This window comes from Tachysurus vachellii, chromosome 21, assembly GCF_030014155.1.
Source record: "Tachysurus vachellii isolate PV-2020 chromosome 21, HZAU_Pvac_v1, whole genome shotgun sequence".
Classification (NCBI taxonomy): Eukaryota; Metazoa; Chordata; class Actinopteri; order Siluriformes; family Bagridae; genus Tachysurus; species Tachysurus vachellii.
Window position 1 is genome coordinate 17,982,675 of NC_083480.1, and position 27,500 is coordinate 18,010,174.

The following is a 27,500-nucleotide window of genomic DNA, read 5'->3' on the forward strand; positions in this document are numbered from 1 at the left end:
AGCTGGAAGCTCCAATGTGCTGCTTCTTCTTTTCTTTATTGCTTTGTTTTTTCCTTCAGCTTTGCTCAGAGCGGAAAAGAGAGTCTGGAAACTGTACAGGAACTCATTACTGCAGAGAAAAACATCACACACAGAGCACAAGAGATCAAGTCAGAACAAAGAGAAACAAAAGACAAAGGAAAAGGAAAAGTTGCTGATCATCTTCACTTCGTTTCACTGCAGGACATGAAAAAGGAAAGTAATCAGTGAGGGGGAAAGGATGGGTGGGGAAAGAAGGAAAAGAAAGAAGAGGGACAGAAGGAAGTAAGAAAAGGGATAAAAAAGAAAAAAGTTCATTCATTCATTCATTCATCTTCTACCGCTTATCCAAACTACCTCGGGTCACGGGGAGCCTGTGCCTATCTCAGGCGTCATCGGGCATCAAGGCAGGATACACCCTGGACGGAGTGCCAACCCATCGCAGGGCACACACACACACACACACACACACACACACACACACACACACACACACTCATTCACTCACACAATCACACACTACGGACAATTTTTCCAGAGATGCCAATCAACCTACCATGCATGTCTTTGGACCGGTGGAGGAAACCGGAGTACCCGGAGGAAACCCCCAAGGCACGGGGAGAACATGCAAACTCCACACACACAAGGCGGAGGTGGGAATCGAACCCCCAACCCTGGAGGTGTGAGGTGAACGTGATAACCACTAAGCCACCGTGACCCCCAGAAAAAAGTTGATCAATAAATTAGAAAAGAAGAGAAAGAAGCCGTATTTTTTTCCTCTTTTTTCAATTCATCATGAATACAGTTTAAAAAATGGAAAACAGCAGGCTTTTGAACAACCGTGTGTGTGTGTGTGTGTGTGTGAGAGAGAGAGAGAGAGAGAGAGAAACCAGACAGCAGATGGTAAATGATATGAAATACAGGTTTATTTCTCAGACACAATATTTCTTTAGCAGCATTTGTTCCTCACAGCTTTTCACTTTGTCGTTTTTTTCACACGATCCTGAGAGAAACTTTTACTTCCTGACAGTAAGCTGAAGGAGTTGTATGATTTCATTGATGTACACGTGCTAATGACCATCTGACAGGAAGTCAGGGGAAGACTGAGAAAACAGAGAGACGTGACATCATCAGGCAGAGTAATTATAAATCAGTGATTCCAGTCTTCTAAAGCTGGCGTTAGAGAACTAGAGCTGATTAAAGAGGAGAGAGGAAGACAGCAAGGTAATGAGCTCGTTACTGTGCAAAGCAGCTGAGAGGAAATTATATTTATATTGTTAGAAAAATAAGTGGATGTGTATATAAAGAGTAACCGTGCGCTCGACCCTGATGGATAAACACCACAGATTTAAAGAGAGACGGCAGAGAGACGAGAGGACGCTTAGAGAACAGCAGCTTCCCTGAGGACTGAAAACAGCAGCCACATCTGTGCCTGAGAACACGCCTACACCTGTGACTCAGGACACACCCACACATGTGACTCAGGGCACACCCACACCTGTGCCTGAGAACACGCCCACACCTGTGCCTGACACACGCCCACACCTGTGCCTGAAAACACGCCTACAACAGTGACTCAGGACACGCCCACACCTGTGCCTGAAAACACGCCCACACCTGTGCCTGAAAACACGCCCACACCTGTGCCTGAGAACACGCCCACACCTGTGACTCAGGAGACACCCACAGCCGTGACTCAGGACACGCCCACAGCTGTGACTCAGGACACGCCCACAGCTGTGACTCAGGAGACACCCACAGATGTGACTCAGGACACGCCCACAGATGTGACTGATGTACAGGCTCTTATTTGTAGAAACAATTATATACGTAACTCCTAGTAAGTAAGTAAGAAAGAAAGAGAGAAAGAGAAAGAGAGAAAGAAAGAGAGAAAGAAAGAAAGAAAGACATCATGGAGGAAATGTCAAAGTAATAATGGATAAATCCTGAAGAAAGTGAGCAAAGGGAAGGGTGTTTAGGAGAATTTTATTTAACACATAATGAAAGAAAGAAAGAGAACAGGGGAAGGAAAATGGGTGGATGAAGAAATAGAATAAAAAGAAAAGAGAAAGAAAAGGGGTGAAAGAGAGGATCCAAAGACTGAAGAAGTTAGGAATATTAAATAAAGAACAAGAAAAAAGTCATACAAATGAGGAGTGTACAAGTGTCTCGTGTGTGTGTATGTGTGTGAGAGAGAGTGGGTGAGAGAGAGAGAGGTGAAGCGTAGCAGCTGATTGGTCGACTGCTCTTATGACATCATCAGATGATGGTTGGCTTTCAAATGTTAAAATCTTTAACATTCAGTTTTACAGGGAAAATTTCTCTTTATTCTGAAGCACTTTGTAAAACTGTGGAGTATAAAATCACGAGGTGTCGATTAACAGCCCACTGACTTTAAAATCAGGCAAGAAAAGTCTCAGATCGTCGGTTTTACACTTTTATTTTACATCCTCATCCAACAGTGTACCAGTTTATCACAAGATAAACACAGTTACAGCCTGAAAAACACCACATACAGCTGTTTTATACACACACACACACACACACACACCTCATACACCTCATACACACCCCTTTAGTAGCCATGTGTGAAAATGAAACTTAGCAGCTTTGCCTAGCTTGTGAATTTAAAAGAAAAGAGAGAGAGAAAGAAAGAAAGAAAAAGAGAGAGAGATAAAGAGAGAGAGATAGAGAGAGAGAGATAGAGAGAGAGAGAGAGAGAAAGAGAGAGAGAGAGAGAGAGAGAGAGAGAGAGAGAGAGAGAGAGAGATAAAGAGAGAGAGACAAACGAATAACCCAGGTGATGTTATTGAGGTTGCTGCACTTCAGGCCATCTTCTCAAACACAAACACCATGTAGATACCTACAGCACAGAGAGGAATTTTGTACATCAATAATCTCACAAACACAAACATTTAATCATTCCTTTTTTTTCCAAATATATTTTCATCAAACTTTAAAACTCACTAAATAACCCAACAAAAAGTTCGGACAGAGTTCACGACTCGACACTGATCGAGGATCCTTTTACGTGAAAACCGAAATAATGTAACGCAGGAGAAAAGGGGCGGGGCTTCCAGGGAGGATAGTTATGATGATGATATCATGAGAAGGTGCATCGTACTCGACCGTCGGTCAGATCACCGGTCAGTTGTGTCGGGGGAAATGAAGCCTGGACTTGTCACCTGTTTTAGAGCGATAACTCTTACTAGTGTCTGCTGTTACAGTGTGTAAGTCAGCAGGACTGGAATCAGGTAACGTACGTAAACATGTCATAACTCTTACTAGTGTCTGCTGTGACGATGTGTAAGTCAGCAGGACTGGAATCAGGTAACGTACATAAACATGTCATAACTCTTACTAGTGTCTGCTGTTACTGTGTGTAAGTCAGCAGGACTGGAATCAGGTAACGTACGTAAACATGTCATAACTCTTACTAGTGTCTGCTGTGACGATGTGTAAGTCAGCAGGACTGGAATCAGGTAACGTACATAAACATGTCATAACTCTTACTAGTGTCTGCTGTGACGATGTGTAAGTCAGCAGGACTGGAATCAGGTAACGTACATAAACATGTCATAACTCTTACTAGTGTCTGCTGTGACGATGTGTAAGTCAGCAGGACTGGAATCAGGTAACGTACGTAAACATGTCATAACTCTTACTAGTGTCTGCTGTTACTGTGTGTAAGTCAGCAGGACTGGAATCAGGTAACGTACGTAAACATGTCATAACTCTTACTAGTGTCTGCTGTTACTGTGTGTAAGTCAGCAGGACTGGAATCAGGTAACGTACATAAACATGTCATAACTCTTACTAGTGTCTGCTGTTACAGTGTGTAAGTCAGCAGGACTGGAATCAGGTAACGTACATAAACATGTCATAACTCTTACTAGTGTTTGCTGTTACAGTGTGTAAGTCAGCAGGACTGGAATCAGGTAACGTACATAAACATGTCATAACTCTTACTAGTGTCTGCTGTGACGATGTGTAAGTCAGCAGGACTGGAATCAGGTAACGTACATAAACATGTCATAACTCTTACTAGTGTCTGCTGTTACAGTGTGTAAGTCAGCAGGACTGGAATCAGGTAACGTACATAAACATGTCATAACTCTTACTAGTGTCTGCTGTTACAGTGTGTAAGTCAGCAGGACTGGAATCAGGTAACGTACATAAACATGTCATAACTCTTACTAGTGTCTGCTGTTACAGTGTGTAAGTCAGCAGGACTGGAATCAGGTAACGTACATAAACATGTCATAACTCTTACTAGTGTCTGCTGTTACAGTGTGTAAGTCAGCAGGACTGGAATCAGGTAACGTACTTAAACATGTCATAACTCTTACTAGTGTTTGCTGTGACGATGTGTAAGTCAGCAGGACTGGAATCAGGTAACGTACATAAACATGTCATAACTCTTACTAGTGTCTGCTGTTACTGTGTGTAAGTCAGCGGGACTGGAATCAGGTAACGTACGTAAACATGTCATAACTCTTACTAGTGTCTGCTGTGACGATGTGTAAGTCAGCGGGACTGGAATCAGGTAACGTACGTAAACATGTCATAACTCTTACTAGTGTCTGCTGTTACAGTGTGTAAGTCAGCGGGACTGGAATCAGGTAACGTACGTAAACATGTCATAACTCTTACTAGTGTCTGCTGTTACAGTGTGTAAGTCAGCAGGACTGGAATCAGGTAACGTACATAAACATGTCACACAACACAAACTCTGACACTACATTATGTTCTCTTCTGTTTTTACTAAAAACATTTTAGATAAACTCTTTATGATGTCGTAGCAGATTTAGGTTTCCATAGTTACCACAGATGTCCCTGATTATCTGTAAGAGTCGACTGTTGTACAGTTTTACATCATTACACTGAGTTAACGTAGAGAAACTGATTTTATACGTACTTGTAGCCTCCCACTCTGACCTGGACAGTGTCCCCTGTGAACAGAGGAGATGTTAGGCAGGTGCACACACCCACACACACCCCCACGCACACTCACACACCCCCACACCCACACATGCACACCCACACACCCACACTCGCACCCGCACACCCACCCGCACGAGCACACCCACCCACACACCCACAACCGCACACCCACCCACACGCCCACAACCGCACACCCACCCACACGCCCACCCACCCACACGCACACCCACAACCGCACACCCACCCACACGCGCACACCCACCAATATGTACGCACGCACGCACCCACGCACGCACACACACACACACACAAACATTTTGTCCTTAAATCTGATGTTAGAAGCAGAAAAATGTTTATCATAAATTTGCTACAAACCTAATTTGCATAAGAAAATATGAATTGTGGCAACATTGCAGCTTTCTGATAAACAGTTGTGGTAAACCACTGGCAGTGTGTGTGTGTGTGTGTGTGTGTGTGTGTGGGTGAGAATGAATGGGAAAGAGATGCTACAGATGCAGTGTTGTGTGCATAATAGTGCATAATGCTAAAGTGTGTTTCAACTGTGTTTTACTGTTGTGTGTGTGTGTGTGTGTATGTTCTAACCAGTGGCAGTGAGACCCCGGTGTTCTGTGTTCTCCTCTCAGCGTGTTCATACTCCCTCACACCATCACACACCAACCTGCCTCTGTCAGCCGGGTATTGCTGTAACACACACACACACACACACACACACACACACACACAGTGAGCAAGACAGACAGGCTAACAAAGCAGACACACACACACACCCACACACACGCAGTGAGCAAGACAGACAGACTAACAAAGCAGACACACACACAAACCTCGAGTGCATGCATCCTCTGCATGAGACTTTTGTTCCTCTCGTCTTTTATCTTCTCCTCAAAGAACTGGTGGAAAGTTTTTTTATACACCAGACGCATGTTGTACTTTTTTGCCATTCTGATGAACAGACAATAAAACATCGTTTAATAAACATTCTATTGTGTAGAATAATGACAGACGTACAATTCTACACTAATTACCTGAACTGCTCTGGTCATTTTAATTACAGAGAGTGAGCGCCCCCTGCTGCTCGCTCACTGTATTACACCATCACACGAGGTGGTACTGAGGCTCCTGATCTGTTCTTGTTCCCTGGCTGTTAATGTGGATTTCCGTTTTATTTATTTGTTTGTTTGTTTATTGTTTGTTTATTTATTTCATTATTTAAACTGATTTGAGTAAAATGTCAGATCCGCTCCATAGAACCCTACTTCAATGTGGATCACACATCCTCCTCCTCCTCTTTTTCTACTTCCTCATACTCCTCCTCCTCCTCCTCAGTGTGTATCATGTGTAAGAAGCATCAAGGAACTACAAGAAAGGCTGTCCAAGACTAGGTACAGTTAAAATCTCAAGACCCTGGTAAGCTCCACAACATCATCTCTTCTCTACTCGACCCCCCATTTACACCTGCTTCATCCTCCCTGACTGCGAGGGTTATTCCCATCCTGAAGAAACCTGCTCTGGATCCATCAGACATCAGTAACTACAGACCGGTATCACTTCTCTCGTTTCTTTCAAAAATTCTTGAACGTGTTGTCTATAATCAACTGTGTCTATCTCTCACAGAACAACCTCCAAGATCCCAACAGTCTGGCTTTAAAGCAGCTCATACCACAGAGACAGCCCTGGTGTCCCACAGGGCTCAGTACTTGGTCCTCTTCTTTTCTCCCTGTATACTCACTCTCTTGGTGAAGTTATTTCCTCACGTGGGTTCTCTTACCACTGCTATGCTGATGATACACAACTTATCTTCTCTTTCCCACCCTCAGATGCCACGGCTTCTGATCAGATCTCTGCATGTCTGGCAGAAATATCATCATGGATGACTGTTCATCAGTTAAAGCTCAATCCTAACAAAACTGAACTGCTGTTCATCAGGTGATTCATCCCCAGGTCATGATCTTGCAATATACCTGTATAACGATCTGATCTCCCCTTCAGCCACAGCTCACAACCTCGAGGTAACCACGGACACACAACTGCCCTTTTCCTCACATGTTGTTAATGTGACTCGTGTCGGTTTCTTCTCTACAACATTAGAAGCATTCGGTCATTTTTGTCCACAACAACCTGCCTAAGTTCTCCACACCACCCCACTGCTGTGCTCCTCCACCGGCTCCTGTAGCTGAACACATCAGATTTAAACACTGATGATTGTCTACAAAACCAGAGCAGCTCCCTTTTACCTCAGAGCCCTCATCACTCCTCACACTGCACCTCGCTCCCTCAGAGCACTGAGGCCCTACAGCACTGCACCACTGGTCCACCATCTCTCAGGGTAAGACAGAGGAACACAAGACTCTTCTCTGTTCTGTACCGAGGGGGTGGAATCAACTTCACCTAGATGTCTGAACAGCAGAGTCACTGGCTGTCTTTAAACCCCGTGTGATGTCCTGCCTCTTCCTGAAACACTTCAACTAACACTTTTAACGCTTGTGTGTGTTTGTTAAAATAAAATAAACACCCTGAAGTTTTAGCTTGATGTATCCTAACTCTGTAACCTAGTGAGCCGGTGTTAATGTATTCATCCAGACTCTAAAGCACTTTTGTATGCTGCTCTGGATGAGAACATCAGGAGGAGACTCACTCCACGAACAGCGGGAAATACACCAGGAACTCGGGCACGTCCACGACTCCCTCCAGGTTGAAGTCATACTGACAGCCGAACAGAGGGTAGTCACCTTTCTTCTGGAACGTCACACGGTACACTTCGTTCCCAAAGCTGTTGGTAGGTGACTGCTCCAGACGCTTCCTGCACACAGAGAGAAGTAGTGAACTAACGCTCTCTGGGTCCTGTAGAGACCACATCAACGGACAGAGACGTCCTATAAGGAAGTCAAAGAAGCCTTTTCTTCTCAATCTGATCTGCAGCCGTTTGTTTTACATTAAGGTATAACGTGTGTGTGTGTGTGTACATGTGTGTACATACACCAGCTCATAAGCGTCGGGCGTTGTTCCCATGAATATTCCCCCGGGGCGGAGCCTCTCACAGGCGTTCCTCAGCATGGTGTCGGCCTGCTGCTGGCTCTCGAACGAGTAATGATACACAAACTGACAACTACACACATCAAACTGCATCTCAGGGTCACTCAGCTTCTCACTCAGCAGCTCCTACACACACACAGATGCACACACACCTCGTGTCAGATCATTCCTTTAAAGAGTAAAACATGTATAGTGATTTGATCTTTCAAATATATATATTGTGTGTGTGTGCGCGCGCGCACGTGTGTGTGCGCGTGTGTGTTTACCCTGGAGCAGTCAGCAGTGATGAACTCAGCAGTGAAGATACGTTCATTAGGATGACTCCTCTTCTTCATGTCAGTGTAACGCTGTTGACATTGATCTACTGACACACCAGCAATGTCTGATGGACACACACACAAACACAGAGAGAGACAGAGAGCGAGAGCGAGAGAGAGAGAGAGAGAGAGAGAGAGAGCGAGCGAGCGAGAGAGAGAGAGCGAGAGAGAGAGAGAGAGCGAGAGCGAGAGAGAGAGACAGACAGAGCGAGAGAGAGAGACAGACAGAGAGAGAGATAGACAGAGAGAGAGAGCCAGACAGAGAGAGAGAGAGCGAGAGAGAGAGACAGACAGAGAGACAGACAGAGAGAGAGAGAGCGAGAGAGAGAGACAGACAGAGAGAGAGAGAGAGCGAGAGAGAGAGACAGACAGAGAGAGAGAGAGAGCGAGAGAGAGAGACAGACAGACAGACAGAGAGAGAGAGAGCGAGAGAGAGAGAGAGAGAGAGAGAGAGAGAGAGAAGAAACAATGTAAAAATATATTTGATTTTTAAGGCAGATGTGAAAATGCAAGAGAATTTTTTCGATTTAATCAACAGAACTTTCCCCCCAGATCAGAGAGGAAACACCACACGTACAGTTGATCTGATCGACCCGACTGCACTCCAGCTGTGTTCAGGCAGTTCGGTAGGTTTGGGTTCTACGGGTGATGGTGTTAATAACAGGAGAGTGGTTTACCTGCACACACCAGCCTGCTGATCCTTCCTTTCCTCCACTTCAGCAGATCTCCTCCTTTCCCACAGCCCAGATCCAGCACACACACCTCTCTCCTGTTACGCCGCACCGTGTCCAGAATCTCACCTGAAACCACACACAATGTTTAAATGCACATAATATTACAGGACGTGCAGACTACACAAGATTCTGAGTACTGGGGCCAGAAAATATGTCAGATGGTCACTGAGGAAAGGCTGAGGCCTGTGTGTGTGTGTGTGTGTGTGTGTGTGTGTGTGTTTTACCGATTAAAACACTCTTCAGCCAGTTGTTAAAGTTGCGCATGTGGACAATTCGGCTCTTGCTTCGCTCCACCAGGCCACACTCCTGCAGAGAGTTGTAGTGTGTGGCCACCTTCTGACTGTGGCCTTCCCCAGTGTCCTAACACACACACACACGTTTAAAGCACTAATAACAAACCACAACTTACATAATATCTATACAGCTGTGTGTTTTGATTTGAGGGGGTGCTAATACTTTATACAACACAATAGTCAGTAACCACAGACCCAGAAAGTGGCATGACGGGTGTTAAAAAGGATGATTAGGGCAGGTAAAGTGCAGGTGACTGAAATAAAGAAGTGTCTGATGGTGAAAGATGTCGCAGGTGTTTATCTGACATCGCACCGAATCTCCGTCACTAAAGTTTCAGGACGTCACCGATCAGAGAGACATTACCAGCTTTTTATTAGGAGACAGAGACTCGTCTTCGTCTCCATCGTGCCTCCTCTTCAGCGGACGCTTCCCCTGAAACGTCCCGTTTCCTCCTTCTGCTGAGTTTAAACCTGAAAACACACCACACACACACACTTAACAAGGGGTTTGGTCTCAACAGTATTCATAATTTATTCATGTTATAAATAATCTAACAGTCTGAACACAACACTGTAGATTTCCCTCAATATAAAGTAAGTGTTCACTTCAGTATCAAAATAATATATTATATATATTAAATGTACAGGAACATTTTAAGATGTTTTTATTAAGCTACATTTAATTAAACACCATAGTTACAGTTTTTAAATCCTTAGTGTAATAATGATAGTAACTGCATAGTAAACGCACACATCCTTAGAACTTTGTATTTAAATACACTATAATAGAGTAACAATTGCTATGGCTGTGTCCCAAATAGATCAGCACTTACTACACAACGGTACTCTTTAAACGCTACATTGCCGGTTCTAGCTGCACCCTATCTAGTGCACTACGACTTCATTTGAAACACAACCACGTCTCGGCAGCAGCGACGCAGCTTACGCTAACTAACAAAGACGAGTTTCTGAAGGCAAAAACACGAGCGAGCTGCATTCCGAGCGTTTAAACATACACACACGAATCTGGTACGTCGTTAGAGAGTCGTAACGTGTCTATAAACCGAACATACACGACATTATTGAGGAACAAAGGCCTTTAGCTTAATGCTACTCACTCGAGTCTTCCGCCATCACGACTCCCGCGTTCTCCGTACGTCAACACGCGCGTGGAGGTGGACGCAACCCCGCCTCCGAAAGATGATTGGCTAATAATTCGTATTCATAAACGCAGCTATATGATTGGACAAAAATATAAAAACACTAAAACTAGGACTGCAAGAGAATGTAAATAAACAGGTTTCGTTTTTGATTAGAATAAATAATTTTATTTAATAAATAATTCTTACATTATAGAAATATATAATAATAATAATAAATAACAATAATAAGAATTAGAAGAAGTGTATTTTTAGATGTGTATTTTTATGTATTATTTATTCTATTCTCATCTTTTATTGCCTGCGTTGTTGTGGTCTTTGTACCGGAAGCACACTTAAATAAAATAAAATAAAATAAAATAAAATAAAATAAAATAAAGCTCCTTCTGATTCTGTTACTAATTCTGATTCAGATTTGCAATAAAGTTCGTTCCGTTCAATGTCAAGCAACCGCGAGGTGAGTTGTTTGGGAATTGTAGTTTTTTCAGGCTAACGTTATAACTAACGCGTGAGCGGTTAAGCACTCGATTTCCCAGAAGGCTTTGCGTCCGGGTTGCTGCGTCGTTGTGTGTGAATGACAGAAGGAACATGGCTGATGGCTGATGGCTGACAAGCAAACTGTTCGAAAGAAATCTACAATTTAAAATGCGGAAACGGACCACACGTGTGAGTAAACATCCGGTGTGCTGTGTGTTCTAGTTGTTTATACCGGATTAAGGCTTTTTATTACCTGCTGTGTGTGTGTTTTACTGCCAACACACTAGTGATTATTGTGTTATTGTAAACATTATATACAGTTTCTATAGAATCTCTACACTGAACACTGTGTTAGTGATGAGAGGAGAGAGAAAATGTCACAGGGGCTTTATTTAGTCTCTAATATTTTATAGAAACCGTTTAATGAGCTATTAGAGCCACAAACTGGCTGCTAGAATAATAATAATAATAATAATAATAATAATAATAATAATAATAGTAATAATAATAATAATAATAATAATAATAATAGTACCAGTGAAATAAAACACTTATAGAAACATATATAATTAAAGAGGAGATATTATAGTACACAATATGGTACAGGATAAAGTCAATCAAGTTTCTTCCAACAAGCCATCAGACTTCTCAATAACTGAACTGTACTGAGCACAACACACACACACACACACACACACACACACACACACACACACATCATCTGTATGGACTGCACCAAACACACACTGACACATCAACACACTGTTTATGCTGCTTTGCACACTTTTTTGCTCTTTTGCTCATACTATAGAATATTTCAGTCGTTTGCTGTTTTTGCACAATTTGCACTATACATTATCTTAAGGACCTGCATTCTGATGTTACTGCACGAAATATTCAGTATTCACATACAGTATTTACTCTGTTTCTGTTTACTGTTTATTGTCTTTTGTGTATTGTATTTTTTGTACTTTTTGTATTGTCTTGTAACTTTGTCTGCACTGTCTGTTTCCTTGCACTGTCTGTTGTCCTGTACAGTCTGTTGTCCTGCACTCTGTTGTCCTGCACTGTCTTTTGTCCTCACTGTCTTTGTCCTGCACTGTCTATTGTCCTGCACTGTCTATTGTCCTGCACTGTCTATTGTCCTGCACTGTCTATTGTCCTGCACTGTCTTTGTCCTGCACTGTCTATTGTCCTGCACTGTCTATTGTCCTGCACTGTCTATTGTCCTGCACTGTCTATTGTCCTGCACTGTCTGTTGTCCTGCACTGTCTATTGTCCTGCACTGTCTTTTGTCCTGTACTGTCTGTTGTCCTGTACTGTCTGTTGTCCTGTAGTCTGTTGTCCTGTACTGTCTGTTGTCCTGTACTGTCTGTTGTCCTGCACTCTGTTGTCCTGCACTCTGTTGTCCTGCACTGTCTGTTGTCCTGCACTGTCTGTTGTCCTGCACTGTCTATTGTCCTGCACTGTCTGTTGTACTGCACTGTCTCTTGTCCTACACTGTTTTGTCCTGCACTGTCTATTGTCCTGCACTCTGTTGTCCTGCACTGTCTGTTGTCCTGCACTGTCTATTGTCCTGCACTGTCTTTTGTCCTGCACTGTCTTTTGTCCTGTACTGTCTGTTGTCCTGTACTGTCTGTTGTCCTGCAGTCTGTTGTCCTGCAGTCTGTTGTCCTGCACTCTGTTGTCCTGCACTGTCTGTTGTCCTGCACTGTCTATTGTCCTGCACTGTCTATTGTCCTGCACTGTCTATTGTCCTGCACTGTCTTTTGTCCTGCACTGTCTGTTGTCCTGTACTGTCTGTTGTCCTGTACTGTCTGTTGTCCTGCACTGTCTGTTGTCCTGCACTGTCTTTGTCCTGCACTGTCTGTTGTCCTGCACTGTCTGTTGTCCTGCATTGTCTGTTGTCCTGCACTGTCTGTTGTCCTGCACTGTCTTTGTCCTGCACTGTCTGTTGTCCTGCACTGTCTGTTGTCCTGCATTGTCTGTTGTACTGCACTGTCTTGTTTGTCTTGTCCTGCACTGTCTGTTGTCCTGCACTGTCTGTTGTCCTGCACTGTCTGTTGTCCTGCACTGTCTGTTGTCCTGCACTGTCTTGTCTGTCTTGTTTGTCTTGTCCTGCACTGTCTGTTGTCCTGCACTGTCTGTTGTCCTGCACTGTCTGTTGTCCTGCACTGTCTTGTTTGTCTTGTCCTGCACTGTTTGCACCAGGTTACACAGATGCACTTTATGTGGCTAAGACTACTTACTAAGTCCTTATACCCCTGTCTTTGTGTTATGTAACACCCTGATCCTGGAGACACGTCGTCTCATGTCACTGTGTACTGTAACAGTTATATATGGTGTAATGACAATAAAAGCTTCCTGACTTAACTTGACTCATTTACACTATGTAAAAAATTATTAGATGAGTCTAGTAACAGTGTAAACATAATAATAGTAAAATAAGAAATGGTTGTTTGGAGTTAAACTCTCTTCTCTATGTCTTGTCTTGTCGCCTGCAGAGACGCCGTTGCTGATAGGAGGGTATTGTGATGCGTTTCCTTATGCGGTTCATCCCGCTCTCTCAGGTCTGGACACGTTTGTCCTGCAAGTCTTTTGCACTCTCTCAGAAGCAGCTGGGTTCAGGATGCCGCTGGATCTGCACCTCGTCCTCGTCTCTTGCGAGAACTCCGCCCGGAGACGGTCCGCTCAGGCAGGACGACCCGGCGGACACAGATCCTCTTCAGGACCAGTCCATGGGCCTTGCTCAGAGATTCAAGAGAACCTTTAAGCAGTACGGTAAAGTGATGATCCCGGTGCACCTGCTCACTTCCTGCATGTGGTTCGGAGGATTTTACTACGCCGCCATGAAGTGAGCATCATCATATGTTCCCTTTTGTTTCACTGAACCTTCCTCCCTGCTGTCTTTCTTCACTGCTCTTCTCTTTTCTCCTCAGAGGAGTCAACCTGGTTCCGTTCATGGAGCACATTGGACTTCCTGATAAACTCCTGAAACTCCTGGAGAATTCTCAGAGTGGCAACGCGCTGACGGCCTACGCCTTGTACAAGGTCAGATATCATGAGTGTGGCGTTAAACTTTTCTCTTCTCACACCCCGTCTCCTAACACACACTTCTGACGTGGGATCTTTCTCAGGAACTTTATCTTTATTAGCTCATGTCCATGATCAAGTTGTGCTGTGTGCATGTTTACTAATTATTGTAATATGCACAAAATTATTAGTTTATTTCTACTTAGTTTAAAATTATTCATTATTATTTTTTCTTTAACTATTTTCGGAAGTTTAGGATAAATGTAACAAATAAAAAAAGCAACCTTAACCCTGTCCGTCTGCTCTTTCTCTCAGAAACACATCACCTATTTTACGCCGTCTGTAAAGTAGCACTGCTTCTCTCACCGAGAACCCTTCAGCATTTAAGCACCACTTAAAGGTGCGGTGCACGATGTTTAAAGCCAATGTTGACATCTGAAATCACCAAAACAAACACGCCTCTAACCCAAATGGGTGTCACCCCTGTTTTGATAGCTCCGCCCCACACATACATGCGTAACCCAGGCAACTATTATGGCGGAACCTGCTGGGGCGGCTGGCCGAGGGGATATTTTTTATCAGTAAATGAACACAATGAGTAACACACATGTGTTTGTGTAGTACTGTGTGTTGTACCGTGAAAAGTTTAGCTCCGTTTCACGCAGAAGACGACATTTAACACCTAGATCCCGAGGCAGAGGTACACACGTCACACATGCGCACTGAAAACTCTCTCTGCCGCATATTGACAAGACACGCCCCTTTCTGCTCATTGGCTAGTCGTCCCGACTCAGTTTTCTGAAGCAGCTCACCTTTAAGATCTTTAGTCTTGTAATAAATGACTGTGTTGAGTTTGTTTAGTCGCCCTCTTGTGGTCATTCTAACTACAGTGTAATGCGACTTGATAACTACAGTGTAATGCGACACTGTAATGCGAGAATCCTAGAACCATTAATCATCCAAAGAAACAAACTGAAAACAAAATGTTTATTCTACATGTTTCCACTCGTGGAGGTCTTTCAGCTCTCTCCTGTGCGGTGATAAACAGTCTCCTGATGCTAAGGGTTCCTTTATTTGTTTTGTAGTGTTCATGCTCACAGACTGGGTCTGGAGTTCAGATTGAGGTTTAACTGCAGAATCTGAGAAACTTTTTATTATACTGTTTAAAAATGACACAAAACATCAACTTTCAAGGATTATTTCATGGATTTTTTTTCCTATCCAGTCGTTATTCTGATTTAAATGGACTCAGAAATTATTCTCACACACGCACACACGCACACATGCACACACGCACACACACACGCACTCACACACACACGCACTCACACACACGCACACACACACACACGCACTCACACACACACGCACACACACACGCACACACACACACGCACTCACACACACACGCACACACACACGCACACACACGCACACAGACACACGCACTCACACACACACGCACACACACAAACGCATACACACACGAACTCACACACACACACACAGACACACACACACGCACACACACATGCACACACACACGCGCTCACACACACACGCACACACATGCACACACGCGCGCACACACGCGCACACACACAGACACACAGACACACACACAGACAGACACACACACACAGACAGACACACACACAGACAGACACACACACACAGACAGACACACACAGACAGACACATACACACACACATACACACACACACACACAGACAGACACACACAGACAGACACACATACACACACACATACACACACACACACACACAGACAGACACACACACACAGACAGACACACACAGACACACAGACACACACACACAGCCTGTTAAAACAAAATAATCTCATAAGTAAATCCTGAATTTTGGCTCATGAGAACTTTGTCCATGAAGGTTTACATTGTTCTGAATAATTAGTGCTTTTGTTACCACGGTAACGTTTTATTTTCGGTATGTACTTCAGTTCAGTATTTTAGTATAAAAGCTTAGAGACGCAGTCGACTCTGAATTGACTCACCTGTAAGAGGTGAATCAAATGTGTAAAAAAAATAGTTTTTCAGGGTTTTTTGCTGTGAGCTTCAGCGCTGAGAAAATAAACCCAGCATGAAACACAAAATGTTTTAACTCATTATTTATATAATTACTGAGTCAGTCATTTCACAACAGCTCTGATTTCCGTGCTCAGATGATTGTGGTGATTTTGACCATCACTCATTTGGGTAAAGTTTTAACTTGTTCATTGTTGAAAGTTTTTAATGGAGATTTGTTCAGTCTTACACACACACACACACACACACACACACACACACACACACACACACACACCTGAATCAAAGGTTTTTATGGGTTCTGGTTTGTAAAATGAATCAGAAGAATCAATTTCACTCTGATTCAGATTCATTAAATCCTCCTTAAAGCTTCTGCTGCTCTGGAAAGAAATAAAATGTCCAGAGACACCATAGTGTACGGATTGGAATAAGTGTGTGTGTGTTTTGCAGATCGCCACTCCGGCACGGTACACACTGACATTAGGCGGCACGTCTCTCTCTGTGAATTATCTACGTAAACATGGCTACATGTCGACGCCGCCGCCGGTGAAAGAGTACCTACAGGAGAAGATGGGAGAGACTAAGGACCGCTTCTCCGAGAGGATCGGAGAAACCAAGGACAAGTTCTCCGAAAAACTCCAGGAAACCAAAGATAAAGTGGGCTTCCGGAAGAAACCCGAATAAAGACGGATGACATCATCGCCGTGTAAATAACGAGCTATCGATATAAATGAATAAAGGCTTCTGTGAGACCAGCACTAATGACATCACTTCCTGCTGACTCATCCAAAAAAAAAAAAAAAAGTGACATTTTGGATCCACCCTGTTTTTTTTTTTTGTTTGTTTTTTTGTCATAGGTTAGCATAAGAAGGTTAGTCGCTGTTCTGTTGTGCTACCGCGCGGCTACAGATTGTCGTGCATGCTGACCAGGGGGATTAAACCGATTCTTCCAAGATGCAGGAGACATCTACTGCTTCATGGGTCACGTCTCCGTCTTATTTCTGTACAGGATGAAACAAGTCTGATGTTAAATGTTGGAGACTGATCAATCTATCGAGCCTGCGCTAATCACATCACATAAGCTTGCAAGTGTTGAACACAAGTCAGGGGAATTAACACTCACACTCTTTGGCTGATTGGGTTATTTTATAAACGTATTTAAACATCCTAAAGGTTAAAGACGGCACCTTTAATCGCGCAGATAGATGCTTTAATCTGATCACATTTGATTTGGTGTGTGTGGATTAGGATCAACAAAAGTTGTGTTTCATGTTTAAACAACTCAGACTTGTTGATTTTTACGGAGTGTGTGGAACATGTTTCGTTGCTATGGCAACGTCCTCCATATTGACTGACATGAAATGAAGAAATCAAATAAAATAAAAAGATTCAGTGCTTTTTTCCATTTTGTTTTTACACACACACACACACGACACTCAGACACACACAGACACACACAGATAGAGAGATAGATAGATCGATAGATCGATCGATAGACTTCACTTCCACAGTTATAACCCGACCCCTCTCTCTCTCTCTCTCTCTCTCTCTCTCTGAAATGTAAGTAACTCCTCACACATTCTGTTGACATGAGGAAGTCCTGCCACTTGGTGTGTGTTGCCCTCTTTCAAGCGCACGGGGGAGTGAGTGTGTGTGTGTGTGTGTTATTAATTGAGCTATGAGTCATCTAATAGAGAAAGGGGAAAGGATGCTGTCAGCACAGCCAATCTCTGAATGAGTCAAATGTGTGTGTGTGTGTGTGTGTTAGCTTGTAATTATAATTATATTATGACATCATCTATATATTTCTATATATAACATATGAATAGTGATCCAGAGTGAAGTGGATTATTTCTCTCTACCAGTTGGCCCTCAGTGTGTTGCTCCTCTCACACCACAACGATTAAAACTCTGAATTATTAACGAAGGAGACCTCAAACGTTTCTCTTTGTAATTATGTTTAATACAGAAACCTGCTAGAACTCGTTCCCTCAGCCGTCTTTTCTTCTCTCTCTTTAGGTTAATAAGAGAAAAGATCACAGTAATCATGTTACTGAGAAACTGTACAGACGTGTGACCTCCTCTGTGCTGACGATGTTCTACAGCACTGACACTGGAGACTCCGTCTGTACATGATACACACACACACTCCTCACTGAACACTGAACCTGAGGCTTCTATGCTCCAAGTCAAAGATTTACCCCAGAGGCTTCTTTTACCCCACAGAACATGTGACGTACAAACCGCTCTCTTCATTTCTCTGGCAAACAAGCTACTATTACATGTCTCAGAAATCACAACTGTGTGTGTGTGTGTGTGTGTGTGTGTGTGTGTGTGTGTGTGCACCCACTTGATGTAATGTAGTTAATTTTGGTAACGGTTTCCCATAGCAACAGTGCCAGAGTTTGTGGTGTTCACTGTGCTTCTGTGTTTTTGTCTATTTTTTCTCTATCTGTCTCTTCAGTGTGTGTTTGTGTGTTTTCTATTGCAGTGTGTGTGTGTGTGTGTGTGTGTGTGTAGTTCAGAAAGATTCCTTATTTATCGTGTGTTAATTGTATTATATTATCAAATGATTAAAATATAAGACTGTTCTGTGGTGATCATGTATTGATTTAAACATGCGGTGTGTATGAAGCTAATCTGGTGGCTATCAGCGTCCACTAGCCATTAGCTACGTTAGCATAAACGTGTCTGTCTTTGGTGTGGTGCTGGTTGTAGCTGAATATTGTTGGTGGTTTGTGTTTTTGTGTTTGTATCTGTGGCTTCAGGACCTGCAGCAGATCCTGTGAGTTGAGCAAGAGTTTCCTCTTCTGTGGGATAACGACTCTGTAATTATCTTATTTGTTCTCGCTGTGGAATTCTGTAGCAGTCAGTGGATCAGAGAGCACCGTGTGGTTCAGGGGGTGGAGGAAGCTAGTGTCTGTAGTGCACTGAGTGACGGTGTGTTTATGTTGCAGGCGCTCGCCTCAGGCGCAGCGGTAATTGTTACTTTTGTGTGATGCGCTGCAGCGACTTGTTTGTGGTGAGTTATTCCACATGTCTGGAATGTGTTTCCTCAACACACCGACTCAACACCTGCAGCACTGAACACACACCATGCCACAGATAACTGTTTATGTTACAGCCAGAAATAAAACAACAGACTCCCGGTTTCTTCAACGGCTTTATAAAATCTGCTGTAAATCAAGCTGCTTTCCTTTTAGTGAAACCTACATCAAACCTTCAGCACAAGTCTGAGAAATAAAATCCTCAATAAAACTCTAAAAAGCTGTCTGAGTGGGTGTGGCCTAATATTATAATGAGCACGCTTGACTGACAGCTCTCTGCAGCTCAAGACATTAAATTGGGATCCGTGTAGCGAGTCGCACTGTAGATATTGTCACTAACATTCACTGGCTGAATTAAATTCACTCACAAAATTGCAGGCTTACACACACACACACACACACACACACACACACACACTCACGATGTGTTTGCTTTTTAGGCTCTTTCTTTTTACCTTTTTCTTCCAAGTGCTCTCTTAACTGAGTCTGTGTGTGTGTGTGTGAGAGAGGGAGAGAGAGAGAGATAGATAGATAGATAGAGAGAGAGAGAGAGAGAGAGAGAGAGAGAGAGAGAGAAAGTGTGTGCTGAGGGAACATTCCAGCTGCCATAATCAATTTGTCTGGAGATTTCATAGACTTTTAAGGCAATTTTAAATCTGTTTTGTCTTCAGTGTTTCTGTGTGTGTGTGTGTGTGTGTGTGTGTGTGTTTCGTTTAAATTTTTATGGACTGCAGATAGCTTATTTTTGAGCCGCAGACAGAAAATGGCTAAACAGATAGAGCAAAGAAGAAAGAGAGAGAGAGAGAGAGAGAAAGAGAAAGAGAGAGAGAGAGAGAGAGAGCAATAATTTAATTCTTATCGAGTTTGCACCGTCTACACCAAGTCTCTCAGACAGATGGATGATGAATGCAGTCTAAAGGGAAAGCGTCTGGGTGAGTCAGGGATGTCCCTCAGCCCCAAAACACACACACACACACACACACACACACCTCCCCCATAAACCAACCTCCACACACACACACACACACACACACACACCGCTGAATCAGAGGATCTCTTGGCGCTGAGAAATGTTGCAGGTGCTTTAGTTTACTTAGTGACTCAAGGACATGGTCAAAACAGACAATGGTGGTGTTTAGGTCTTAATACCTGATGGGTTATATGGTGTCTGATGGAGGATGTTGGTGTTTGATGGTGTTTAATTGTGAGTGTTGGGGAAAGCTGGTGTTGGCTGAATATTACACTGTTATACCAGTCTGTTGTTTGTTTGTGTTTTGTACAAAGCTGGTGTATCTATCTGTGTTGTGCTGGTATTCTGTGGTGTTTAGTGTAGAATATTGGTGTTTGTGCTGGTATTCTGTGAGTGTTTAGTGTAGAATATTGGTGTTTGTGCTGGTATTCTGTGAGTGTGTAGTGTAGAATATTGGTGTTTGTGTTGGTATTCTGTGGTGTTTAGTGTAGAATATTGTGTTTGTGTTGGTATTCTGTGGTGTTTACTGTAGACTTTTGTGTTTGTGTTGGTATTCTGTGGTGTTTAGTGTAGAATATTGTGTTTGTGTTGGTATTCTGTGGTGTTTACTGTAGACTTTTGTGTTTGTGTTGGTATTCTGTGGTGTTTAGTGTAGAATATTGTGTTTGTGTTGGTATTCTGTGGTGTTTAGTGTAAAATATTGTGTTTGTGTTGGTATTCTGTGGTGTTTAGTGTAGATTATTGTGTTTGTGCTGGTATTCTGTGGTGTTTAGTGTAGATTATTGTGTTTGTGTTGGTATTCTGTGGTGTTTAGTGTAGATTATTGTGTTTGTGCTGGTATTCTGTGGTGTTTAGTGTAGATTATTGTGTTTGTGTTGGTATTCTGTGGTGTTTAGTGTAGATTATTGTGTTTGTGTTGGTATTCTGTGGTGTTTAATGTAGAATATTGGTGTTTGTGCTGGTATTCTGTGGTGTTTACTGTAGAATATTGTGTTTGTGCTGGTATTCTGTGGTGTTTAGTGTAGAATTTTGGTGTTTGTGTTGGTATTCTGTGGTGTTTACTGTAGAATATTGTGTTTGTGCTGGTATTATGTGGTGTTTACTGTAGAATATTGTGTTTGTGCTGGTATTCTATGGTGTTTAGTGTAGAATATTGGTGTTTGTGCTGGTATTCTGTGGTGTTTAGTGTAGAATATTGGTGTTTGTGCTGGTATTCTATGGTGTTTAGTGTAGAATATTGGTGTTTGTGCTGGTATTCTGTGGTGTTAAGTGTAGAATATTGGTGTTTGTGCTGGTATTCTGTGGTGTTTAGTGTAGAATATTGTGTTTGTGCTGGTATTCTGTGGTGTTTAGTGTAGAATATTGTGTTTCAATTCAATTCAATTCAAGTTTATTTGTATAGCGCTTTTTACAATGGACATTGTCACAAAGCAGCTTTACAGAACATAAACATAAAACAAAAGATAAACATAAGGAGAAGTATAAAGAATTAATATAATAAAAATTCAAGATATATACAGTTCACAGTGTGTATGTATGTATGTATGTGTATTTGTCCCCAATGAGCAAGTCTGAGGGCTCAGGCAACAGTGGCAAGGAAAAACTCCCTTAGATTGGTAAAGGAAGAAACCTTGAGAGGAACCAGACTCAAGGGGAACCCATCCTCATATGGGTGACACTAGATGGTGTGGTTACAAATATACAAGTATCACAGAGTCCAACTGGAGCCGGTAGATCTGTAGATGTCTCAGGGTTCTCACAGAGTCAGCCTTGTCTCAGTGGAGGTCCAGAAATTTCAACGCACGGAAGACGATCTTAGCATGGGTGTCTCAGCATGGGTAGAAAAAGAGAAGAGAAGAGCAGTGCATAGGGATTAACATATCTGCTGTTCATAAGAATGTGCAAGTCTAGTGTGATAGTGCACAATATTTATGGGATGTATTATGTGTACGCCTGACTAAAGAGATGAGTTTTCAATCTACATTTAAACTGTGAAAGTGAAAGTGTGTCTGAGCCCCGAACACTATCAGGAAGACTATTCCAAAGTTTGGGAGCTAAATAAGAAAACGCTCTTCCGCCTTTAGTAGACTTAGATATTCTGGGGACTACCAGAAGTCCTGAGTTTTGTGATCTCAGAGAGCGTGAAGGATTGTAACGTGTTAGAAGACTAGTTAGATACATGGGAGCTAAACCATTAAGAGCCTTGTACGTAAGTAGCAGCAGTTTGTAATCAATTCTAAACTTAATTTGTTTGTGCTGGTATTCTGTGGTGTTTAGTGTAGAATATTGTGTTTGTGCTGGTATTCTGTGGTGTTTAGTGTAGAATATTGTGTTTGTGTTGGTATTCTGTGGTGTTTAGTGTAGAATATTGTGTTTGTGTTGGTATTCTGTGGTGTTTAGTGTAGAATATTGTGTTTGGTAGAGATTTGGATCTTTCTTGGATTTTTTTTCTGGAAAAATGAACATCATCTATGAGAGTGAATTAATACAATTTGATTTGATTAATAAATAAAAGTACTCAACACCTTAAAAAACACATGAACGTATTGTGAAACAACACACACACCCACACACACACGCACTCACACCCACACACACCCACACACACACAAACACTGGTGATTACAGGTTTACAAATAAAGGAGGTCAAAGGTTAGGTTGCTGAGACCTTGAATTTGAGCTAGTGTGTAAACAACATTGATAACTAACAAAATAGCTCCACTGTTAACTGATATCATTGGTGTTAATGACATTGTTATTAATGTCCTTTGTATTAATATCACTTGTGTTAATTTCACTGATTTTAACATAACTGGTGTCACTGGTGTTAATGTCACTGGTGTTAATGTGACTGGTGTTAATTTTACTGGTGTCACCAGTGGTAATGTGACTGGTATTAATGTGACTGATGTTAATGTCAATGGTGTCACTGGTGTTAATGTGACTGGTGTTAATGTGACTGGTGTGACTGGTGTTAATGTGACTGGTGTCACTGGTGTTACTGTGACTGGTGTCACCAGTGTTAATGTGACTGGTGTTAATGTGACTGGTGTTAATGTGACTGGTGTCACTGGTGTTACTGTGAATGGTGTCATTGGTGTTAATGTGACTGGTGTTAATGTGGCTGGTGTCACTGGTGTTACTGTGACTGGTGTTAATGTGACTGGTGTCACTGGTGTTACTGTGACTGGTGTCATTGGTGTTAATGTGACTGGTGTGAATGTGACTGATGTTACTGTGACCGGTATCACTGGTGTTAATGTGACTGGTGTCACTTGTGTTAATGTGACTGGTGTTACTGGTGTTAATGTGACTGGTGTTAATGTGACTGGTGTCACTGGTGTTAATGTGACTGGTGTCACTGGTGTTAATGTGACTGGTTTTAATGTGACTGGTGTCACTGGTGTTACTGTGACTGGTGTCATTGGTGTTAATGTGACTGGTGTGAATGTGACTGATGTTACTGTGACCGGTATCACTGGTGTTAATGTGACTGGTGTCACTTGTGTTAATGTGACTGGTGTTACTGGTGTTAATGTGACTGGTGTTAATGTGACTGGTGTCACTGGTGTTAATGTGACTGGTGTTAATGTGACTGGTGTCACTGGTGTTACTGTGACTGGTGTCATTGGTGTTAATGTGACTGATGTTAATGTGACTGGTGTTAATGTGACTGGTGTCACTGGTGTTACTGTGACTGGTGTCATTGGTGTTACTGTGACTGGTGTCATTGGTGTTAATGTGACTGATGTTAATGTGACTGGTGTTAATGTGACTGGTGTTAATGTGACTGGTGTCACTGGTGTTACTGTGACTGGTGTCATTGGTGTTAATGTGACTGGTGTCACTGGTGTTACTGTGACTGGTTTTAATGTGACTGATGTTAATGTGACTGGTGTCACTGGTGTTAATGTGACTGGTGTCATTGGTGTTAATGTGACTGATGTTAATGTGACTGGTGTTAATGTGACTGGTTTTAATGTGACTGATGTTAATGTGACTGGTGTCACTGGTGTTACTGCGACTGGTGTCATTGGTGTTAATGTGACTGATGTTAATGTGACTGGTGTTAATGTGACTGGTTTTAATGTGACTGATGTTAATGTGACTGGTGTCACTGGTGTTACTGTGACTGGTGTCATTGGTGTTACTGTGACTGATGTATATGTGACTGGTGTCATTGGTGTTAATGTGACTGGTGTTAATGCCCCATTAACAGCCAGTGATTATGACTCCAGTGAGCTACAGTAAGTTTGTGTTACACACAAAAATAATTTTATTACATCACAATCCTGAAAACATTTAAATTCAATTCAGTTTTATTTGTATACAATTTATTTAACAATGGACGTTGGATCAGAGCAGCTTTACAGAACATGAACATATAACAGAAGGTTATTATAAAGAATAATATAAAGATTAATATAATATAAAAACTCAAGATTAATATTAGACTTGTATATAAATGTGTATGTATTTATCCCCAATGAACAAGTCTGAGGTGACTCAGGTGACCGTGGGGAGGAAAAACTCCCTTAGATGGTAAAGGAAGGAACCTTGAGAGGAACCAGACTCAAAGGAGAACCTCATCCTCATCTGGGTGACACTGGGGGTGTGATTATAAATATACAGTCTGATAAATGTTGTGTTGATGTAAAAGATCACATGGAGTTCACGTCTCCTCTTTAGGATCACAGAGTCTAACTGGAGCTGGTAGATCTGTAGATGTCTCAGGATCCTCACAGAGTCGCCCTCGTCTCAGCGGAGGTCCAAAATCTTCATCACACAGAAGACGATCGATGCTGGTTACAATGTCTGGATGCCTCGTGATGGTAGAAAGAGAGAAGCAGTGGAGAGGAATTAACGTATCTGCTGTTCATAATATTAAGAACTAGATGATAATGTACATTTGGTCTGATGTAATAGAGCACAATATTATGGGATGTATTATGTGTACGTCTGACTAAAGAGATGAGTTTTTAATCTACATTTAAACTGTGAAAGTGTGTCTGAGCCCCGAACACTATCAGGAAGACTATTATAGAGTTTGGGAGCTAAATAAGAAAACGTTCTACCACCTTTAGTAGACTTAGATATTCTGGGAACTACCAGAAGTCCTGAGTTTTGTGATGTCAGAGTTGTTATATGTTTAAATGTTCAGATGTTTAGTTGGTTTTGACCACATTTACTGAACACTAAGCACTGATTAGACAGTAGGATGAATTACAGACACAGTTAATAAACATGACAGTGTTCTGTTATAATAATGACATTACATATGATATTAAACCGATTAATCCACAACGATGTTTTCTTCTCAGGGACATTTACAGGTTCATTAAGTGACACGTCTGCCATCGTGGATGCATCGTGTTGAAGATAAATTAGAGGGTTTAATGTTCACCGCATCGTTTAGAATCTTATAGCTTTTAATATTAGAGACGAAAATTAGAACAGAATAATAAACAATGCACTTTGTTTGTTTTGGTCATGACAGTGTTGACATTACAGATGCAGTACAGCATTACAGCTAATGTTCTCTTAAACTCATAAAAGCCTGTGAGACACTGACTGTGTGTGTGTGTGTGTGTGTGTGTGTGTGTGTGTGTGTGTGTGTGTGTGTGTGTGTGTTACACCGGACATACAGAAACAGCTCATTGTCAGATGAGGATGCTGTAATGTTATTAGAAATGAATTCCTTTTCAGGAACAGTTTGAGTTTTCCATCAGAGGCTTTGTGTGTCAGATCCTGAACTGTGATGAAATATTAACTTGTGCAAGATCAATTCTTACCTATTGCTTAATAATTTTATAATAATTCATGATTAAAGGTGGAAATGAATCACCTTTATTTTTTTATTTTTTTTTTGGTATTTTGCCTTTTATTATGAAACAACACGCTGAAAAGGTTTTGTGTTTCTCTGTTTATTTATTTGCTGTTTGATTTTCTGCCTCACTGCTCGCTAACAAGATCTTCTGACAAATCCTTTGTGACGTTCTTCGGTCTGCGAACCGATCGGAAGTCGAGTCAACGAGCGACGGCGCTGTGAGCGTCATCGAAGGATCTGTGCTGAATAAAAGCTATAAATAAAGTATTCAGACCTTTTTACTTTATGTGGTGAACAGATTTTCTTAAAACAACTTTTTCATAAAAGAATTCAGACGCTTTATTCAATACATTGTAGAAGTCACTTTGGCAGCAGTTCCAGCTACAAGTCTAATGGATATGTCTGTGATCTGCAGTCTTCAGGTCTCTGCACAGATGTTTGATGTAGGTTAGGTCTGGCTTTAGTTGGGACACTCAGGACGTCCAGAGACTTGTCCGGAAGACACTCTGGTGTGGATTTTGCTCTTCGGGTCATTGTAGTGCTGAAAGGTGAACTGTGACTCCGCTGTCTGTGTCACTCTGAAGGACGATGGATTCATCCTTCCCTCAGGCGTCTCTCAGTCCCAGGGATGTTAGCCAGGTGAAGTGCAGTGCCTGTGTTACAGTGCCTAATGCAGCGCTGCAGTGATGGCGGTCTGTCTTAAAAGGTCTCTGATCTCTGCACAGCACTTTGGAAGCTCCTTTACAGTGACTGCTGGGTTCCTTCTAGCTTCACTGACCAAAGCTCTTCATTCAGATGATGACCTGCTTCAGCAAAATTCCAGCTTCTTCCATTTTAAAAACAGTGACCTCTGAGTTTCCAGAGAACGCTCAAAGCCTTAGAAACTAATCTCAGAGATCCAAACACAGTTCCTGAGACTTCATGGTTTGTTTTTTTTGTCCTCTTCAGATGAGTCTAGATCTCTAGATCTCATCTGAAGTGATTACACACAGTTTGGGAACACCAGGGGGTCTCTTCAGATGAGATCTAGACTCATTACAGCAAACAGGACACACACCTGAACACAATCTGGAGTGTTTCAGCAAACACACATCCTTACATTCAGAAAGAGAAATAAACTGAATATTTATTTATCTGTTGTTTTTACACTAATTAGGGTAAAGCAGTAGCTGTTGTGCACTAAATATTATATATTTTTATATTTATATTGTTAACAGCATGTAGTTATTTAGTCCCACAAAATATATATATACAGTATATGTAAAATCTTTTTTAAGAATAAAAAAAGCTACTGAAACTACTAAGAAAAAGTCTTGTGTAGTGTGATAATTGCAGTGACACAGTAACATAGACTAAAGTACACACACACACACACACACACACACACACACACACACACACACAGGATAGACAGACAAAAAACACTGACTCATTCTATGACCTCTACTTCACACTCACATGTCTGTAGAATAGAGAAGGATATGAACACACACACAGGAGGAAATAACGGCACCTAACACACCCTGGTGATATATAATATTTATGTATGTACACAGAACA

General features: G+C 42.0%; 2 protein-coding genes across 2 annotated transcripts; one reads left to right on the plus strand and one right to left on the minus strand.

Annotated features, from left to right (window-relative positions):
- Window positions 1-2,442: 2,442 nt before the first annotated feature.
- On the minus strand, window positions 2,443-10,569 carry rnmt (RNA (guanine-7-) methyltransferase). Its single transcript, XM_060857207.1, has 11 exons — window positions 10,479-10,569; window positions 9,725-9,831; window positions 9,292-9,427; window positions 9,011-9,133; window positions 8,283-8,398; window positions 7,961-8,142; window positions 7,619-7,783; window positions 5,808-5,925; window positions 5,566-5,664; window positions 4,937-4,970; window positions 2,443-2,881 (listed from the first exon to the last, which is right to left on the minus strand). The coding sequence occupies exons 1-11, from the start codon at window positions 10,492-10,494 to the stop codon at window positions 2,844-2,846; spliced, it is 1,134 nt and encodes a 377-aa protein (XP_060713190.1). The 5' UTR covers window positions 10,495-10,569; the 3' UTR covers window positions 2,443-2,843.
- A 491-nt stretch (window positions 10,570-11,060) lies between these two features.
- Window positions 11,061-17,488, plus strand: fam210aa (family with sequence similarity 210 member Aa). The gene is made up of 4 exons (XM_060857260.1): window positions 11,061-11,186; window positions 13,502-13,851; window positions 13,937-14,048; window positions 16,547-17,488. Exons 2-4 carry the CDS (start codon window positions 13,532-13,534, stop codon window positions 16,778-16,780), a joined length of 666 nt encoding a protein of 221 aa, XP_060713243.1. The 5' UTR covers window positions 11,061-11,186; window positions 13,502-13,531; the 3' UTR covers window positions 16,781-17,488.
- The last annotated feature ends 10,012 nt before the right edge of the window (window positions 17,489-27,500 follow it).

Coding starts and splice junctions, on each gene's coding strand:
- rnmt (XM_060857207.1), bottom strand. Junction 7,784..7,960: donor CCCGACGCTTATGAGCTGGT/GTATGTACACAC, acceptor CTCTGTGTGCAG/GAAGCGTCTGGAGCAGTCAC. Junction 4,971..5,565: donor CCGGGGTCTCACTGCCACTG/GTTAGAACATAC, acceptor CTCTGTTCACAG/GGGACACTGTCCAGGTCAGA.
- fam210aa (XM_060857260.1), top strand. CDS start 13,532: ATGCGTTTCCTTATGCGGTTCATCCCGCTCTCTCAGGTCTGGACACGT. Junction 13,852..13,936: donor TTTTACTACGCCGCCATGAA/GTGAGCATCATC, acceptor TTTTCTCCTCAG/AGGAGTCAACCTGGTTCCGT. Junction 14,049..16,546: donor CGGCCTACGCCTTGTACAAG/GTCAGATATCAT, acceptor TGTGTTTTGCAG/ATCGCCACTCCGGCACGGTA.